At 37.7% G+C, this 20732-nt stretch overlaps 1 protein-coding gene across 8 annotated transcripts in view; it reads left to right on the top strand.

Moving 5' to 3' along the window:
- Positions 1-20732, top strand: part of HDAC6 (histone deacetylase 6) — a 458923-nt gene that overhangs the window by 12435 nt on the left and 425756 nt on the right. For all 8 annotated transcript variants that reach the window (XM_067152102.2, XM_067152103.2, XM_067152104.2 and 5 more), the window contains 2 exons: positions 5599-5729; positions 15768-15951. In XM_067152102.2, the coding sequence (XP_067008203.1) occupies positions 5599-5729; positions 15768-15951 (315 nt within the window). The remainder of the gene's footprint in view (positions 1-5598; positions 5730-15767; positions 15952-20732) is intronic.

Raw genomic sequence — 20732 nt, 5'->3', positions numbered from 1 at the left:
TTGGCAGGTTCGATCCTGGCTCAGTCCAGTGGTATTTGAAGGAGCTCAAATACATCAGCGTCGTGTCCGTAGATTTACTGGCACGTAAAATAACTCCTGCGGGACTAAATTCCAGCACCTCGGTGTTTCCAAAAACCGTAAAAGAGTAGTTAGTGAGACGTGAAACAAATAGCATTATTATTATTATTATTATTATTATTATTATTATCATTATTATTATTACAATAAAGAACTGCAGGACTAAATTCCGGCACCTCAGCATCTCCGAAAACCGTAAACGTAGTTAATGGGACATAAAGCAAATATATTATTATTATTCCTGTGTTCCCAGTCTTGTACCCCCTGTATTCACATTTATCGTTTTGTCTCTTTCTTTTCCTTTTGTTATTTGGACTTCTTTTTGTCATATATGGCCTATTGAAGAACTGCCAAGATGACCTCTCCTCAAGCATTGACAAGCTGGGTAGCAGGAGTGAGCTTGTTTGGAATAGGAGGAAAGTGATGTTTAAGAATTGGGATTGTTGGTGAGAGAGTTTATCTATATGTAGATGACAGTATATAAAAATTTGGCAGTTGTCCTTGTCTCATCTTCCCATGTTGATCTGACATTGTGTTTATCATAGCTTATTGAATTTTGGTATGTAGTAGAGGCCTGGTAATTCAAGCCAATTGGTACTGATGCTTTCTCGAAATACAAAATACTCCAATTACATGGAAACGAGGATAATGCATGAATAAATGTTCAGTGAAAACAAAAATTTTAAACATTACAATACATGCCTGTGTTAGATATGGGCTAACATTGCCAATTTTAAAAGAAACACAAATTTAAATTTTTAAAAAAATATCCAGAATCTTTTGTTTTGAAATAGAGCCTTGTTTTTGAGCAGTTAATGTCATGCCATCTTCTAAGAAGTACAGTATAGGTTGATGTAGCTTCTGCATGTTGTTCAATGTAACACAATAGTGTTTTTAGCTCTGCCAAACCCTCAATATGGGTCATCATTGGTACAGTCTCTTTTGGTACTTATTTGCCCCTCTCTTCAGCAGGTTTAATAATTTCAATCGTTAAAACATCGGTTGGTAGTACGTATTGTGCAGCTGGTGAATCAATCAACAGTGTGTTCTCCCTAGACGTTCATGCACTATGTTGTTCACAAAGGTCGTTAATTACTGGATTCGGACCAAACTGATGCGATATATATTGACTATATTACACTAAATTGGTCGAAAGCCTTTGACTGGAAGTCAAATCAGCAACTTTTATTGAAACAGAAGCAGCACAACATAGGAGCCAGTTAATTGGCAAAGGTGAGTGCCTTCTTCGAGAGTTAGATCCTCTCTCTCTCTGTGTGTGTGTGTGTGAGTGAGAGAGAGAGAGAGAGAGAGAGAGAGAGAGAGGTGGTGCTCGATCATGAGCTGTTCCAACACTTTTTATAGAGTAATGCAAGGTTCTGTGATGGTACCTCTCCTCTTCGGTATATATGTGCTCGATTTCCCATACTGTCACTCATCATTAAAGGACCAGTATGCCGGTGACAATGTGCTGTATAACTGTATTGAAGAGGAAGAGGACGCCCTTGTTCTACAAGAGGATAAGGAGTATCTGCCCATTTGGTGCTTGTATAAATAACCTGAATGTAAATGTAAATAAGTGTTAAAATTTGTGGATGAGTAGGTTCAGAGATCTTATCATGAACAGTTATATATTACTGAAAAGTACCATTCTTCATTGCAGTAGTTTTAAACTACTCAGAATAATTATCTGCGACAATTTCAAATGGAATATCCCCCGTGAAGGGGCAAGGTGCAAGATAACAAAAATCCTGAGATTCTTAGGTAGAAATTTAACCTCTTGAGGCCCGGAAAATTTTTTAAAATATATTTTCTTCTAATCATACTCAAATACAGGTTTTAACTATTCTATCACGTCACATACCAATAATAATGAAAAAGTTCACATTGTTCATCAGCAGTAATTTAAATAGTGTCCTCAATTGAGGACATTGGGTCTGAAATGATACTTAACATTAACAACACCGAAATCCAAATTACATACTTATGAATGGAACAGAACAAAGCAGTTTTGACACTTGTTGAGACACAGGAACACTTTACACTTGATACAACGCGTTCTGCTCTTCCCACGGCATCCTTCACGAGGGCAACGTGTGGGTCCGGTAGTTCCACAATTTCAGGAAGATGAACCGCCCCCTTTTTCCTTGCTTCTTCACAAAGTTCCCTTCATCGTCATCATCTTCACTACTCATTTCGTTTGTGCTGTCCTTTCCCATAATTAGTTCTTCAGCAAGAAGAATGCGAAAGTTCAAGAGCTTCATTATGTTTTTTTGAGCAAAAGCCGTATCTTGCAATCTTCTCGATACTGGAACCAGGCGTTAACACTAGAAAGGTTGATGAAATGGAGAATTGTGCGGAGAATCCACCTGTTTGTGCGATATTTATTGTGATAATATGCAATCGTGCAGTCATTCAAGTTCTCTCCACCCATGAACTCATTGTAAAAGTTGATCATATTTGGCCGAGGTATTTCTATCACTCTTTTTTCTTTTTTATACCACCTCCTGCACTTGCCAACTGGTGAAGAATCTTGACAAGAGGACATGACTATAGTTCCCTTGTTGTTGTACCATTTTATTAAAGAAATTTTTCCATCGTCACGTACAAATTGTTCGGACGACCCACGGGGTTGTTTTGAGAGTTCTTTGTCTGATGCTAGGGAAACAATTGGAGCTCGGTTGGTTTGAATGGTACCAGTTACATAGATAAATTTTTGGAGCAAGCAATCCACCAGCTTATGAGATGTGAAGTACCTGTCTGTGTAAATACATGATGCAGGTGGCACCGTCTCACAAAGATGAATGATAGCCGATTCACCAATGCCTACATCCCCAATGTCTTTAGAATTAGCAAATGATGTTCCTTTCCCCTGATAAACACAAAAGTCGAGCACTAATCCTGATGGTGATGGCAAAACAAACTTTTTCAGTCCAACGGGTTTGGGTTTTCCTTTTACATACTGCTTGAGAGATGTGTTCCCTGTGAAGGGAATCATTTGTTCATCAATTGACATGGGAGCCTCAAGCAGCCTGAGCGAACTGCATCTAATAATGGTCGAACTTTCCACAGCTTATCTTTATCTCACTGCTCTTGAGTAACATCATTGTCATTGACACATTTGAAATTAGTTCTGATGTCAAAATACCTTTGCCTTAAAATAGAACTAGCAATCAGAGGAACCATGGTACTCCTCTTCAGAACATTCCAATTTGTGGGTAATTTAAACTAGCCGTACGAATGCCAGCACCAATAAATTTCTTAACTTCACCCTTGGTTACATTCAAACTCTTTCCATTATTGTGTACAGATCGTAAGTTAGTGTTCAAGGCCATTTTTTCAGAAATGTCTTCAGTCACATATTGTTGAAAATAATGAATTGCAGACCACTCTGTCCTATTATGAACATCCTCTGCGGAAGGCTGAATGTCATCCCCAATTTCTGGATTTTGAAACTGGTAGTATTTTCTCCATTTATGAAGGCGAAAATCATCTTTGGAAGAAACAGATGGCTGGATAATATCCCCGTCCAACTCATTTTCAGTAATTTCAAATGCAACTACATCCACAATATCCTTCCCTTGAACCATTCCCCGATTCTCAACATCAACCTCATACGATGCAATGTCAGGAAAGGAAGGATCTGAAATATTGTGTTCAATAATGTTGCCACCTTCAAAATCAGATACATTGCCATTTTCAATCAAATCCAGAATTTCATCTGCAGATAATGCATTCCTCAGTGACATTCTCTCTGTAAAAAAAATAAAATTGTAAAGATAAAGACTAAATAACCCAATCTAATCAGTCAGAGAAACGATTGAATGAAATAAGTAAATACTTCGAAAATACTAACTTGAAGCCTGATGTTCTCGTTTGAGGACAAATTCTATGATGATGAATACAGATCAGAATGTCTTGAATCAACTTCAGTAAATAATCATGGACTGAGAGAAAACTACAAACACACCATATCAATAGAGAAAGAATGAGTACCAACAATTGTACATAAACAATATCAATAATTTGCTGTGGAGTAGCACATAGGTAAACAATGCGACTTGTGATGTAAAATAAACAAATCCCGCCTATTCACGTTGATAATTTTTCTTACCAGAGGGCAGTCTAATTGTCCTCAAATGAGTACAGTTGGTCTGAAATGTTGTCAGTGGATTTAAAATGGAAAATTATGATAAAACACAATGTCCTCAATTGAGGACACTTTATGTAGTCGGGCCTCGAGGTTAAGTGGCTTCGGTCCATGAGCTATCATATTAGCTTACCTTTCCATGGTTTGGCTCGTACTGACATTTGGTCTACCTGTTTATCATCGCACAACAATGGAGAAGACGAGTAAGCTGCTGATAGTACAGCGCCCCACGGAAAAGTGAATTAACCATCATACCCCTCCGATCCAATAAGGTTACCTTCCATTGAGACAATAGCCAAACAAGCTGACCTGATCTTTCTCTGGGAAAATCCCTCTCTGCGTCTGTAGATCCTGATCCTTTACAGTGTTTATCACTTCTTTACAACTCTGCTTAGAGAGAAGGATGACGAGGAGTTACTGTTTTTTTTTCTCTTTCTGCCTGTACCTTTGTTTTTCAGAAGGGTTTTTATTGATGCACTGCAAAGCTATGGAACTCTCTGTGAGGATGGCAAGAATTTTCCTCTTCCAAAATTTCAGTTGTACATAAAGAAAATTGCTATTTAAAAGAACTACTGCGTATGTCTGACTGTGTGGGGAAATGTGTGAATGACAGACTGATAGAGTGAAAGGAAGTATGTGAGCACACGAATGTGTGATTAGATAACTGTCAATAGAGGGAATGAATAAGCAGTGAGAAATTATATATACCTGTATGTATTTTGTAAACCATAGAAATATTCAAAATAATATCTGATCTTAAGCATAGGAGTAGAAATGTTTCTTGCCGGGCTGAATTTCTCAGACATTAGAGCACTGGGTCTTCTGAGATTGAGTTGTCAGGTTCGATCCTTCCTCAGTCTAATGGTATTTGAAGGTGTTCAAATTCATCAGCCTTGTGTTGGTAGATTTATTGACACATTGAAGAACTCTTGCAGGACAAAAGTCTGGCACCTCAGCATCTTCAAAAAAAACGTAAAATGTACTTAGTGGGCTGTAAATCCAATAGCATAGGAAACATTGTATATGTAATAATAATGTTGTTTGTTTTTACGTCCCGGAGATGCCAACGTGCAGGTATTTAGTCCAGCAGGAGTTCTTTCATATGTCAGTAATTTTACTGACATGAGGCTGACACATTTGAGCACCTTCAAATACCAGCAGACTGAGCCAGGATCAAACCTGCCAAGGTGGGGTCAGAAGGCCAACGCCTCAACCGTCTGAGCCACTCAGCCTGGCATTGTGTATGTATATAGGGCTTACCCTTTTTCACTAGACCTCCCATATTTCTGGTCAGAATTGTGGTAAATAAAATAATAATAATAATTCTTAAACCACAAGTGATAATATTCTGAATTATGTTATGTGTGTTTCAGGCCCGAGAAGCTAAGGAGATTGTTAGGAGACCTACTGGAATTATTTATGACAAACGTATGGTGGAACACCATTGTCTTTGGGATCCTGATTATCCTGAATGTCCAGACAGGTTCACAAGAGTTTTGGAAAGGTTGGTTGGTAGTTTTTAATAAAGATATTCCTACATGTCATATAAGTACAGTAATTTGAAAAGTAAGTCATTTTGTGCAAAACGTGAACAAGCATGACAAAATGTTTACAGCTGTTTATCTGTTATAAGCTGTACCACTAACAGACTTCACTTATTGAATATTTCTAGTTATACACTAGACCTTGGCTAACTTCAGCAGCTGATAAAATGACAACGGCGCGAGATATCGACGTAATTTTTTCAAATTACGTATCAGTATGACCAAAGCTCTTATACTCGGTCCATGTTGTTTTTACCACCCTGTATATATATATATATTTATACATACAGACATTATTGTGTAAGTTGCATAAACTTGTCAATAATTGAGAGTTGATGATATCATGAACAAGTACTAACATATAATGATAGTAGTAGTAGTAGTAGTAGTAGTATTCAACCATCACCTTATTAACTTCCTTATAGAAATGTTTCTGTGTATATCTAAGCTGTTAATGAATAGTCCGTTACCATCAACATATATACGCATGATTTAAAGTGCTTTGATAGATTCTGAAGAACCGGGCGAGTTGGCCGTGCGGTTAGGAGCGCGCAGCTGTGAGCTTGCATCTGGGAGATAGTGGGTTCGAATCCCGTTGTTGGCAACCCTTAAGATGGTTTTCCATGGTTTCCCATTTTCACATCAGGCAAATGCTGGGGCTGTACCTTAATCAAGGCCACGGCCGCTTTCTTCCAATTCCTAGCCCTTTCCTATCCCATCGTCGCCATCAGACCTATCTGTGTTGGTGCAACGTAAAGCCACTAGCAAAAAAATAAAAAAAATAAAAATTCTGAAGATGCTCTTGTGGAACGAAACATGTAATTCTTTGTTTAATAGTGCGCATTTTTTTTTTTTTACAGGTATGTTATTTGTGTTATAATTAGTGTTTTTGACAGACTGAAAAATTTTAAAGTTACTTCTTTGGACGGTTGACTGTTTATTAAATCTGAATAGGGAAGGAACATATAAATGTCAAATCAAGTGATGTTATATATATGGCGAGAGAGGGAGGGGGGCAGAGCGAGGGGCAAGAAAGGAACACATAATAGGACGAACACAATGACAGATCATTGTGGGAAGCAGGAACAAGCTCGTTGGGGGCTGAGAAGAGATGGATGTAGCAGAAGTGGGATCAAGGAGAAGAGAGCCTATCTATTTCAAGATGTGAAGATTGTCCTCGTTTCCTATTTCTGTTGCTCCCTCTTCCCACTTTATTGATGTCTCTACTTTTACTGTTTAAGTCACCTGATTTTATCATTGTATGTATCATAGTTTGTAGATCTGTCATTGAATATATATTATTCATTGTACATTTCCTCTGTATGAGGCTCGTTGGAATTAATTATTGCAATAAATATCTACCTTTGGGTACCTAACAATTATTCCCATGTTTGTAGCTTACACATTGGATTTCAGTGTAAGCACGCAATCAAATTCTTCCGAACAAATTTCTTTGTGTTTTTAATGTGTATCCTGTTCACAAATAGAAAAGTGCCAAATGCAGAAGAACATGTTATATCTTTAGCAACTGTTCTACGTCAGCCACAAAGGAAAAAGGAGTACAAGTCTAGTTTCTGTTTTCTAAGAAAGTCTAGTTGCTCTGTAAAGAAGGCATATAGAAACGGGTTTCACAAAATACTCCAGAGAACAGGGAAAAATATGTCATGGCCAAGAATGAAGCTAAGAAAGATGTCACTGAAGCTATTTGCAGTCCCTATGACCTAAAACAACACTAGACTCAGAGGAAGGAGAAAACTGTCTTCTGGCTGACCAAAGTTAGAACAAAGTCGGCACATGTGTGCATAAAAGGCAAATATTGTCAGCGATTACAGGACAAACATGAGATCCTCAAATGTTGGCAACAACATTTTGAAGAGATTTCCAACATTGTGTTCCCACATTCTCCTATTCCTGAAGCATATGTGCTATCATACTTATAACGTCAGAGGAAGTCCCCAAAAAGTGCCAGGACCAGATGACCTTACGGCAGACTTCTGGAACTTCCAGAAATGGAAAGAACCCGTGATCAACTGTCTGACCAACTTTTTCAATGCCATAGTAGACTCTGGCTCTGTTCCCAGTTATTGGGCTACAAGCATCACTGTGCCTATCTGTAAGTAAGAAGGTGATCCAGCAGTATGTGCAAATTACCGTCCAGTTTGCCTCCCCTTTGCACACAATGAAGATTTTTGAGAGAATCCTTGATCGATGACTGCGTGACATCATCAGCATTAGTACCAATCAGTGTGGCTTTGTCAAGGATGCTGGACCATGAATGAATCTCAAAATCAGATTAGCGAAAATTTCAAAAAACATAGCATTTTTAAAAGAATGTCTAGTAAGCAAAGTAGTTCCCAAAGAAAGAATTTATCATCTCAGTTTCACCTTTCAATTCAAAACAAGGTCAACCACTTATGGTTAAGAAAAAAGATTAAATTTCTTTACAGAAAGTAATCCTTTTTAAATGAAAAGTTGTATTTAGCTCTTGATAATTTAAGATGGGCGATTTATGATATGGAGGTTCATAACAATAACATTAATAATAGAAAATCCAGAGTAAATCATTTAACAGTACAAGACAAGTGAAGTTCAGTCACTTCGGTGAAAAACCTTTCTATAATCCATTTCACAGACCAAGAACTAGACACTCCTAATAGAGGACCTAAATTTAATTGGCCAAGTTTTAATAAAAATGATATAACAGCTATCTCCGAAGCAGAGTCTAACTTCCAAAAACTCCATGCAGATTCTCAAGACAATCTTAGGTACGAAATAAAGAAAAAACTCCTTCAGCTAGTTAGTCAGCTTAAAACCAATATTCCGTTTGACAAGGTTAAATGTAACGGGGATCTTAGGAATAAAATAAGACAATGCCATTATTGTGACTGGCAGATAAAGGTAATTGTATGGTCATATTGGATAGAAAAAATTACATTGAAAAAACAAAGGTTTTTCTCTGAGTTGTTTTCCACAGCTAGGATACAAAAAAGTTTAAAATCTTTATTGAAAGGTTCCACGTTCATTCTCAATGAAGATGAAATTCAGAAGATAAATATGAACCCCAGATTACCTACGGCAAGAGCGTTGCCTAAAATCCATAAAGCAGGAATACCTGTTAGACTTATCATTAACTGCAAGAACAACCTGACATATAAAATCTCTAAAATCATACCCAAGTTTCTTTCTAACAACTATAAGTTCCACAATAAGTCAATAATAAGAAATTTGATAGATTTTTGCAAAAGTTTAGAAAGTTTCAAGCTTCAGCCCCATCATTACTTATGTACGTTTGACATAACTAATATGTATGCAAATATCCCGGTAAATAAAACAATAGATATTGCTAGAACGAATTTAACCAGTCAAGGTCATCTAGGGAAATTAGAGATTAATCAATTCTTAAAAATTCTAGAGTTCGTCACAAAAAATAACTATTTTACGTTCAGCAACACTATTTATAATCTAGAGGGTTTACCAATGGGAGCTCCTGCCTCAGGTATATTAGCCAATATTTATTTAGACCATCTAGAGCACCGCAAAATAATAGGACATATTCCTGGTTTAGATTTTTGTCCACGATTCGTGGACGACACCTTTGTAATAATAGATAAGCGTTACAACAATAGTAACAATATCTTACAGTTTTTTAATTTATTAGATGAAAGAATAAAATTCACACTTGAAGACGGGAAGGACAATGCTTTGAATTTCTTAGATATAATCGTTACAAGGGAAGCTGACAAGTTCCCTGCTAAAGCGTACAGAAAGGATACGTTTACTCCTGTGACCATTAAAAGTGATTCTTTACATCCTGGGAGTCATAAGAGGGCTGTCTATTTCAATATGGTTTATCGAGCCTTCAATTTACCTTTATCTCATACAGAAAGAGAAAAAGAATTATGATACATACAGAGGATAGCTAGTATGAATGGGTTCAGTGTGAATACCATCAATAAAATTATAAGTAAAAAGAATGAACAACATAACATTAACACCAGAGAATCCCAAAAGTTCAAAATACGCAAAATTCGTCTTTACTAACCCAGGGATTTTTCAAATCACAAAATTATTTAAGAAACATGACTGTCAAGTCTCATTTTTGCCTAAAAACAATAATGGTCATATATTTTATAACCATAATAGTGTTAATCACAATAAAGAGGATTTCTTAGTTTCAGGAATCTATAAACATAAGTGCGATCAATGCTTCGTCACATACGTGGGGCAAACAGGTAGGAGTTTTTAAACTAGATATCTCGAACACGTCAGTGCTAACAGACACAAGAAGTATTCTGCAATGAGTGTCCATATGGGGGATACTGGTCACCAATATACTAACATAAGTAAAGACTTGATCATTTTAAAGAAAGTAAGTAAAGGGAACCTGATGAGCAATTACGAAAATATTTATATAAGTTTGGACCAGAGTATTAACGCAAACAAAAACGTACAAGAGAACAAAAATCCGTTATACGAACAATACCATCACTTCTATCCTCACTAAGAATTAATAATTGAAGGGCTGAGAACCATAGTGGGCCAAATCCACCAACTGTAGAAATTGAATTAATGCCATCTAGCAGTTTATTTCTGAGTTAGGTATTGTCTCTCCAACTGGGCTATCTCCACGTCTTCCCATTTATGTGCTATGGAGTCACAAAATATCAACCAAATTGAACTAGCTGCTGGAGGTAGTGCCATAGTGGGCCAAATCCGCATGACAAATCCCTCGCTTACTCTGAGTCACATGATATGTTTAGTATCATGGCAGACATCGGCCACGAGGAAAATAGAAGCAGTGATAAAAATTCGAAGAAAAGAAAGAGAAATAATGCATTTTGGATTAAAAATCAGCGGAAGAAGAAGAGAAACTTTGGTGAAGCATATGTCAGTGTTAGTGGTAGGCCTATAGCCGCAAAGCGTTACGAAGAAAGAGATTGTAAACGTGCGTTGCGGTGTTGCAAGCAACTGGGAACAGCTGATGAACGTAAACAAGTCCACGATGCATTTTGGAGACTTGGAAATTTTGACCAGCAAAAGGCTCATCTAGCAGCATCAGTTCAAATTTCTGATGTGAAACGAGAACGTGGAAAGTGCACACCCGAGGAAAGCCACAAGAAGTGTTGGAGATTATACCATATGAAAATGAAGGTAAGTTATTTGCATATTCATCCTGCTATGCACTGATTGTGTTATAGGCTGTAAAATATAGGAAGCGAACACACTGTAATTTATTATAAATGTCTGATTAATATTCATGGGAGGCACATTGGCTTATAGATCAAATCAGGGTCAGTGCAATTCACAATACATCATCAAACTGTAATTAGATTTTGACACTGTTTTGCTACAAAGTTTAAGACTGCCAAAAAATTTTGTGGGAGGTGCTACTAAAAACCTTGAGACCTAAAAAGTGAAATATGATGGTAATATTGCAGATTAGTGTTATGGTAAATGAGTAATATTCACTGTAACGAAGCAGTATGAACGTGTGGGTTGAACATGTACGCCTTGTTACTGCTCTCTGTAAAATATGGAGGGCTGATGACCTAGATGTTAGGACTCTTAAAACAACAATCTTCATCGTAATAATGTAAAATGTGGACAGCCTGTTTCCCTGTTGTTACAGGGAGAAACCAGTATTCGAGTGTGCAAAGCAGCCTTTCTCCAGGTGCATGGTGTTTCAAATGGGAGGCTGTTACGAGTGCTTTCCAAACAAGCTGTGAATAAATCTCCTGTAGTTATTCAGGATCAGCGTGGTAAACGTGTCCCTGGGACCAAGATAGGAGTAGAAGACATTGGCTTTTTGAAAGAACATATCCGGAGGTTTCCCACAGAAAGCAGTCATTATAGCTTAATAAGGTGTACGAATTATATTTTTCAGTGTGCTCAGAGCAAAACTGCAAACCTGTGAAAGAATGGTGTTACAGGGATGTTTTTAATACACAGTTCAATTTATCATTTGCTAAGCCAAAAAGTGGTAGTTGTTCATTCTGCGATAAAATGATGAGTCTTATGAGTGATGACATTGATGAAAAAAGGAAGAATGAACTCAGTGATGAGTGGGAATTGTACAAAAGACGGGCAGAAAAGGCACATGCTCAGTTGTGAAGTGACACCGAACTAACAAAGGAGGGCAACATTCACCCAATAACATTTGACATGTAGCAGACCCTCCCCCTTTCCTTAATAACAAGTAGCGTTTATTTTTACAAGAGGAAGTTTTGGATGTATAATGTAGGAATACATAACTGTGAGGATGAGAAAGGGTACATGTACTTGTGGGGTGAAGATACAGCACAAAGGGGCCCAACAGAAGTAGGTTCATGTATTCTGTATTACCTGAGGAATGTCAGCACAACAGCAAATCATTTAATAGCCTATTCAGACACTTGTGGTGGTGAGAATAGGAATCAGTATATTGCATCTTTGTGGGCCACATTAGTTCATTATTCCCAATTTAAAATTATTGATCATAAGTTCCTAGAACCTGGCCAATTCGTATTTGCCTAATGACAGAGATTTTAGTACCATCGAAACTTCAAAACATAAGGCAAAATCACTGTTTTTGGTAGAAGATTCTGTGACCTTAGTTAAGGAATGTAGGAGAAGTAAGCCCTTTAGTGTGAAGAAAAAATGGAACAAAGATTTTGTGAACATTAAGGAGCTCTCGAAAAACTGTGATTCGTAGGGAAACGCTAGATGGGGAGAAGGTTCAGTGGCTCAAAATTAGGTGGTTTCGTTTCCAGTCTAATGAACCTCTTAAGATTAAGTTCAGGTACACCCTCAACGAAATGGAAGAATGGAAAATCCTTGATATTTCACCTTCTCGTAAGGGCAGGCCATCTGTAAAGGTAACAACTTCAGTACCTTCACCATGGGAACCGAGTCCTGCTTACACAGCACCCTTTAAGCTGACAAAAGGTAAATATGATGAATTAATTGCCATGCTTCCATTCATTCCACCAGTTAATCATAAGTTTTTTAAGGATTTGCAATATTGTGATGTAACTACGGCAAAATGAAGTACCTTTTAGTGCCATGTGGAGTTGGCCCACTGGCGTATTGTTAAAATTCATCCTTTCTGTTTAGAGCCAAAGTGGGCCAAGGCCAAATCCACTCCAGTGGAAAATGATGGTATTCATTTACTTTTTATTTGTATTAAAAAGCCAGATAATCTTTGTATTTTGTTTTGTAGTGATTAATGGATCTATTAACTATAATATGCATATGTTGTAGTCTCTGTAATCTGTGTCTGTGAATTATAGCAGTGACTAAACTTTAACCATAATTTTCTCCATTCTTAAAAAATGGTACTTGGCCCACTATGGTTTTCAGCCCTTCAATTAGAAGTCACCTCCTCTAATTCAAACTTCCCGCCCTCCTGCTCCTACTACAAGCCGAGCTATTTCCCCTTCCCCCACTAATAGGACTTAACCCCACTTCCGCCACTAGCCTCGTTCCGCCGGGTGAACGAAAACACAGCAACAATGCAGTAGCGTGGCGAGAAGCAAGTCAGAGCGAGGCTCATTCTAAACCAGCTATAGGGAGTGTCATTTACGGTAAGCTTGTACGTCATACATTCGTGATGGAATCTCTTTTCTTAATTATCTAAGGGTTTTAAACCCATTAATTTTTATATCTCTTTCTTTCCAGACCTTGTCTTATTGTAAAAAGGATTATTCTTAGAATTTAAGCCACGAATGTGGTGGTCATGCAGCGCTGGTCTCATAAGGCTTCAGATTTCTTCTACAAGTCTGTGATTTTAATTGTTCTGACAAGGATTTAGTACCAATCCATTTCCGAGGTCAGAATTTCGATCTCCCTAGTCAACACACTGAAACTACCAGATTCTAACAATGCTTGCAACGTTTTTCAAGTAAGATCGTTCATATTTAACTTGGCTGTAAGATTGTTTGCAAGAGTTTTAAGCTACCTCTTTAATATATGTAATTTGTTCTCCTATGTTTTCTCAATAGTTTAAAAATGGAACTTCCGTCTCAAATACAGACAGCAACAATGGACATTGATTCCATACGAGACGTTATGGCAGGCTTGTCAATTTCAGATTAATTTCATTTCTAACATTGAAGACAAACGTTTTTTGCAATAAGTGAGGTCAATTTTTGTAAAAAATGTATATATATATATTTATATTTTTTCATTTCCCAAATAGTCTTTAAAAGTTATTGAGTTCTTCCATATTTATATTTTGTTCAGTTTCTGATTTGAGTTTTGTAATCTACAACGTGATTATATGGCTGATGAAGTCTCAAATAGAGACGAAACATGTCCCTAAATGTTTTAAATATGTTTTTAATTAAATAGTTCGCTTGTAAAGTGACGTGTATTGATTGGGTAGACCAAAACCTAACATTGTTTCTTAGCAATCTTCGCTGCCATAATGATCATTGAAAAGCACCAAGAGAAACAAGCCACTGCATATTGCCTTCCTTGATATTGAAAAGGCTTTCGACAGTGTTCCACATTGTGTGATCTAGTATGTATTTTGCACCATGGAGTACTGGAAATGCTTATCAGTTTGATCAAGATGCTGTACATGAACACTAAAAGATGTGTACGTTGCGCTGTCGGCACCTCCGAGAGCTTCCTAGTGAAAGTTGGTGTACACCAAGGCTCTGCACCTTTCCCATTGCTCTTTGTCCTTATCATGGTCACTATCACACATGACCTGCAAAAGAGTGGCGCTTGGACTCTCTTGTATGCAGGTGTTGTCGTCCTTGCTGATACCACCAGAAGAGGATTACAGTATCAAGTTGAAGACTGAAACAGCCGTTTCTCACAATATGTTCTTAAAGTCAACAAAAAGAAGACCGATTACCTGGAAACCATCCCAAGCAACGCCTCCATCCAAGTTGATGGAGAGACCTTAATGAGACAGTAAGCTTCAGGTATTTAGGATCATGCCTACAGAATGATGGTAGAATATGTTATGAAGCGCAAAGTAGGATAAAGGCAACATGGACGAGATGGAGGGAAATCACAGGCGTACTTTGAAATAGAAGGATGCCACTACATCTGAAGTCCAAAATATACCGCATGATAGTATGTTCTGTTGCTTAATACGATGTTGAATGTAGAACAGCTGACAAAGCTACAGAGCACCAATAACACACCATGGAAATTTGTATGCTCCGTTGGTCAGTGGGCATCACTCTCCTGCATCATCTCAAAAATGACACTGTTCGCAAGCAAATGGGCATTGCATTTCTCACTGAGAAGACACAGGAGAAATGTTTCCAATGGTATGATCACACCATGCGTGCTGCATCTGGAGCAGTTGCCAATTTCACCCACTCCTTTGAAATTAATTGGTCAACGTCCACGTTGGACGTCCAAAGCAGCGCTGGCATGACATATTAAATGCTGATATGAATACTCTGAACTTACGACCAGATGATGCCCATGATCATGCAAACTGGTGAGCCAAGATTAAAAGAGCGGATCCTGCACCAGCGGCAAAACATTGGGAGGTGGAGGAAGAAGATGATGATTTTAGGCCTTCTCCTAACTACCATTTCACCCAGTGTGAATAAAATTATTTATATCCTGTACTATAGTGCCTCATTCCCCAGCTTTTCATACTAGTTTTCATTAAATTCTGTTCAGCTATCTTTTCATGATACGTGTACGAACAGACAGACATGATGGAAAATTAATTTCATTTATTTCTTACTGTGGACACAACCAATACTAAAATACCATTCTTTTTTAATTCGGAGCAGTGTACGGACAGAACTCGTATTTTAATATGTGAAAACTGTTATAGTAGATTTACTTTATGACTGATGTGCACAGACTTTTAGAAGCATAGCATGCTGGTCATTAGGTAGATATATTCTTTCAGCAAGTCTTTATCAAATTTTAGGAGTATTTTTTCCAGTTAGGGGGAAAAAAGGCATGTTTTGTCTATCATAATATCTGGATTTACATATCTTCTAATGGTTCTTGCAATTTTTATTATATGTCTGTTTTAGATGTGAATCCCTTGGACTGATAAGCCGCTGTTTGACAATTACACCACGTGAAGCAACAGAGTCTGAAATCCTTGTTAAACATACTTCTGAGCAAATTGAGATTCTGAAAGCAACGGATGGTTGCACTGATGAGATATTTCTAGAGAAACTGTCTTCAAAGTATGATGCAATTTATATTCACCCTGTAAGTATTGTCTACAGGTGTCTTCACTTTTGCTAACATTAGAATGTGACATGACGAATTCATTGTAAATATTTGTGGTTTACTAATTATTGTGTTGGAAAACTGTGTCTCAGACGTACAATCTTAGTTCTATTTACTCATGGAATTCCTACAACTTTTTTCTGTAAGTGTGTGAGTACAAGGAAAATTTTACAACTAAATGTATGATACAAATATGAAACTATTTATAATTATAAATAAATGATACATATGGTACTACTTAAATCTGTTACTGTTTCATCAGACACAAATGTAGACAACTCACCAGTCCTTCAGTCTCCACTGCCTTCTTCAAGAGATCTAGCACTATTTTTTTTTTCTATTTGCTTTACGTCGCACTGACACAGACAGGTCTTATGGCGACGAAGCACTGTTTTCCATCACAGATTCACTTTCTTAATTATTCTCACTGCCATTATCATTCCATACATCATCCTCTCTGTTACCCAGGGCATTGAAAATACTCACTTGTAGGAACCTCCTATTTTCTGGGCTTGTAGGCCATGGTCAAACTGGGTGAGTGTAGTGGCTAGCGTTCAGAGAGAGCGGATCCATTGAGAATGTCAGACACACTTTCTGTTGAAACATTGGGAGTTACTATCTCAATTCAACTATGGTGTGTTGGCCCAGAAAGTATTTTTTTCAAATATTCGTTGAGACGCTGGCCATGAAAACTCAAAGTCCTCTGTGGACACCATGCCATATCCTCTTTCCAGTTCAACATGATTTTCATCAGTAGTTAGTCTCTTTTCTGCAGGTGTTGTCTCATGACCACCATATGCGATCCATTGTGCATGCAGCTTTCTTACATCATCATATACATCCAAAGGATGTAACTTTGCCAGCAGGAATTATTTCCACATCAGTTTTCATCACAGAAAGCATTCACCCAGTCTTGTCCATTGAATGATCGTGAAAACTGTTTCACACAAGCAGGAATGGCAGCTGAAGTAATGCAATGGGTTGTAATCCTGTGCCATGTTAGAATTTATCCTCCATTTCTCCTGAACACAACTATAAATATAGGATCTTCACTTTCAGAGTGGTTTGTCTTACAAAAATTATGAACGATGATAGCTTTCTCCCTTCTGCTTTTATGGTTAGCATTCTTCTTCTTCTTTTCTTCATGGGGCCTCTAAATGTTAGTTCCTAATTAGTGTCGACCTCTAAGATCTTTTGCTACCATGTTTTTCCTTCATTCCCACATAGATATAACTGCTCCCTTCACAAACTGCAGGTTGTTCTTATTGGGTCTTCTTGGATTTTCTCTCTCTCTTCACTTGGTAGTCCTAGAGTGGAGAGTCTGATTCTACCAAGCGCCTCACATTAGAAAAGTATGTGTTCAGCTGATTCCTCTGCTTTATTGTATTTCCTAAATATATTGTCTCTTATTACTCCAATTCTATGTAGGTGTTTTTTCAGATGGCAGTGTCCTGTTAACAGTCCTACTACCCATCTTATATTTTCTCTGGGGGGGGGGGCTGTACCTTAATTAAGGCCACGGCCGCTTCCTTTCCACTCCTAGCTCTTTCCTGTCGCATCGTCGCCATAAGACCTATCCGTGTCGGTGCGACATAAAGTAACTAGCAAAAAGCAAAAAAAAATATTTTCTCTGCTGAGTTTCAACAGTTCTTTAGTATGCTTCTTGTTTGGTCCTTTTTTCAGTTCCTTCGCAAGCCTGCATCCTGGAGTATTTGTTTCTTTTGTACCCATTTTCCTATGTAGTATCGGGCTTGTCCATAGGAAATCCCGCACACAGGTTCTGGGCCTACAAAATGTGTTTCTGCCCTTTTTCTGGCCAGTTTATCTGCCTTTTCATTTCCTTCTATACCTGCATGCCCTGGTACCCATATGGTTAGCATTACTCATCATCATAATCGTCATCATTATCCCTCTCCAGTCGCCCGGGTGTGGTTAACAAGCCTCCTCCACTGCTTTCTGTCCTTCCACTTTTCCTGCTCCTTTACTTCTGCCACATACAATCCAGCTTCTCTAATGTCCTTCCAAATCTGACCCATCCACCTTCTTCTCGGTCTTCCAACTGGTCTCTTTCCCTTGACTTCTCTTTCCAATTCTCTTCTTGCTACCTGTTCATTTCCTATTTGTTTTTCAAGTCCGAACCCTCTCAGTCTTGCTTTCTGTATGTTCTGTACAAATGGTTCTATATTCAGCTCTTCTCTGAGGGTATAGTGCGCATTGGTATCACCTAAATATCACTATAAAATTTGTCACAAATGGAACATAATAATTACTTTTACACATATCAAGTGAAAAATCCCTGGCAAATTAAGAAATATGTGGTTTTTTTTGGAGAATATTAATACGTACTTTACTACTTTACAAGTACATTTGGTGTTGCGCTCACAGTGACACACGTATGTCTTTTGTCTTACACTTTGAACAATTTCGTGTGTGATATCTGTGTTCACTGAAATTCTTTGCTTTCGTTTCATTCTTCACTTGTCAATGACATCATTTCATGAATTGTATCGCGATATGCAATATTTAATAGGCGACAAAATGATATGGCCAATGTACATAAGAAAAATTCAGTGGACTAGTGATTTCGTTCGAACAGAAATAAAAATATTTATTGGTCCAGGGATCATGCTATTTTTCTTTTGACCTCCATTTTGCTGTTTGTACTGGCCAAAGATAATGAGAATCTACAGACATAGCACTCCCATTCCACGGTGCTAGCCCTGGACCTGAAGAAAGTAACAAAAGACGGCACCAGCAGCGTAGTACGACATAAACCAGTCCTGTCTATAAGCCTTAAATATGTTTCCATATTTCTCAAATAACGACGGTATTTCTTAATTTGCCAGGGATTTTTCACTTGATATGTGTAAAAGCAATTATTATGTTCCATTTGTGACAAATTTTATAGTGATATTTGGGTGATACCTTTGCGCATCATACCCCTTCTCTGATTTTAATATTTTGTATTCTCTCTCTTCTTGACTTTTTAACCGATGTTCTTAAAAATTCTATTTCTACTGCTTGGATCTTACTATCTTGTCTCTTATTAGTTAGGTACCAGCGTTTCTAGTCCGTATGTTACAATTAGTATGAAATACTGTTTATATAATGTTAATTTCGTTCTCATGATAATGATGATAAAATGTTGTACCTTTACTTAGTCTGTTATTAATTTCAAGGTTGATTTCATTACTTCCATTAATAATGCTTCCTTGATACTCCTCTTTACTTGCAGTTTCAGTCTTTTGTATTCCACATGTAACCTTTCTATCATATTCTCATTCCTTTGAAACGTTTTTTGCTTTTCCTTACCCATTTCTTTCTTCACCTTGTTCCTTTCTTTTTATTTTTATTTTGTCTGTCCACCACCGTGTCTCCTTTCCATTTGCTTTTGTTTTCCTGCATACCTCAATTGCTGTTGCCACAAATGTCTGTCTTAAATTGTCTCACTCTTCTTCTCCACTTCGTATTTCCGTGTTAGCAACTTCCTTTTTATCAAATCTTGGAATGCCATTCTTTTATTCTCCTCCTCCAATTCCTAAATCCTAATCTTTGGTTTCCTGTTCAGTACAGTTTTAGGGATTTTTGCTTGTTTTAATTCCACAATTAATAATCTGTGATCACCTTCCATACTTTCACTGGGAATTATCTTCGTATTCATGACATATTTTCCCCATTTTTGGTCTGTTATTATAAAATCGATGAGTGTAAAATACTGCCCATCCCAACTATATCGGCTGATCTTATGGCTATTCCTCTTCATAAACCATGTGTTCTTTATTATCATACTATTTCTGATACAAAAGTCCAACAGTTTGTCTCCATCTTAATTTCTATCGCCATACCCATGTGGTGGGCCCAGAACATTCTCATATCCCATCTATCAGTGCCCACACGGGCATTCAGATCTCCCATTATCATGATCCCATCTCCAACAATGTGTGTTTCCAGTGCATTGAGGAAATCTTGTTTTTCTTCCACACTACATCCTGACTGTGGAGCATACACCTATACTATCTTCAGTAGTTCCTTGTTTACATGTTTATGCATTATTATAATTGTTTCATTTACATACTCAACTTCAGCTATTGGTTCAACATTCTGATTCATTATAAATTCCACTAATTCCTTTTCTCTGTACTGTTACCCATCCAGTACAAGGTGTTCCCCTTTCTTAGTTTCTTCATTCCTTTCCATTTTACTTCACTTAATCCCAGGATGTCGAGTTTTTGTCTCTCCACTGGGTCAATCAATTCATTTTCCTTCCCATTCATTGTTAAAATATTTATTGTTCCAAATTGGGTTTTGTTCTCTGATCTAACACTTGCACGAACATCAGCATTACCATCATACTGTACAACTGTAGCCAGAGACTTGTCAATTCCATTTCCATTTTTAAACTTCCATCCGAAGCTTGTGTTATAGTTAAAAGCAAGTACAAATATATTCATCTGCTGACCTGCTAAGCGTAACGCATCTGAGGATTTTCTTTTTGGGTTTACCCTCTTAGCCTTTGAAGATCCCTCTTCTCTACAAGGCAGTGGTTTCCTCTTCTAATTTTCTGCAGAGAGAAAAATTACCCACCACCTTCGCCATTCCGAAGGTCTCCTTCTCTACCTCAGATGCTGTTAAGGTCTTCATCCGCAACCCTGGGCGTGGGTTCCATCTTATACCCCGTAAGACTGGGTCCCACCCCTGCATATGGATGCGCCAGACAATTACTCAAGTGCAGGATGGGGACGGTAAATTTATCGCCCTTG

The sequence above is a fragment of the Anabrus simplex genome, chromosome 8 (assembly GCF_040414725.1).
Source record: "Anabrus simplex isolate iqAnaSimp1 chromosome 8, ASM4041472v1, whole genome shotgun sequence".
Lineage (NCBI taxonomy): Eukaryota > Metazoa > Arthropoda > Insecta > Orthoptera > Tettigoniidae > Anabrus > Anabrus simplex.
The sequence above is the reverse complement of the archived record's forward strand: the minus strand, read 5'-3'. Positions and strand labels throughout refer to the sequence as shown.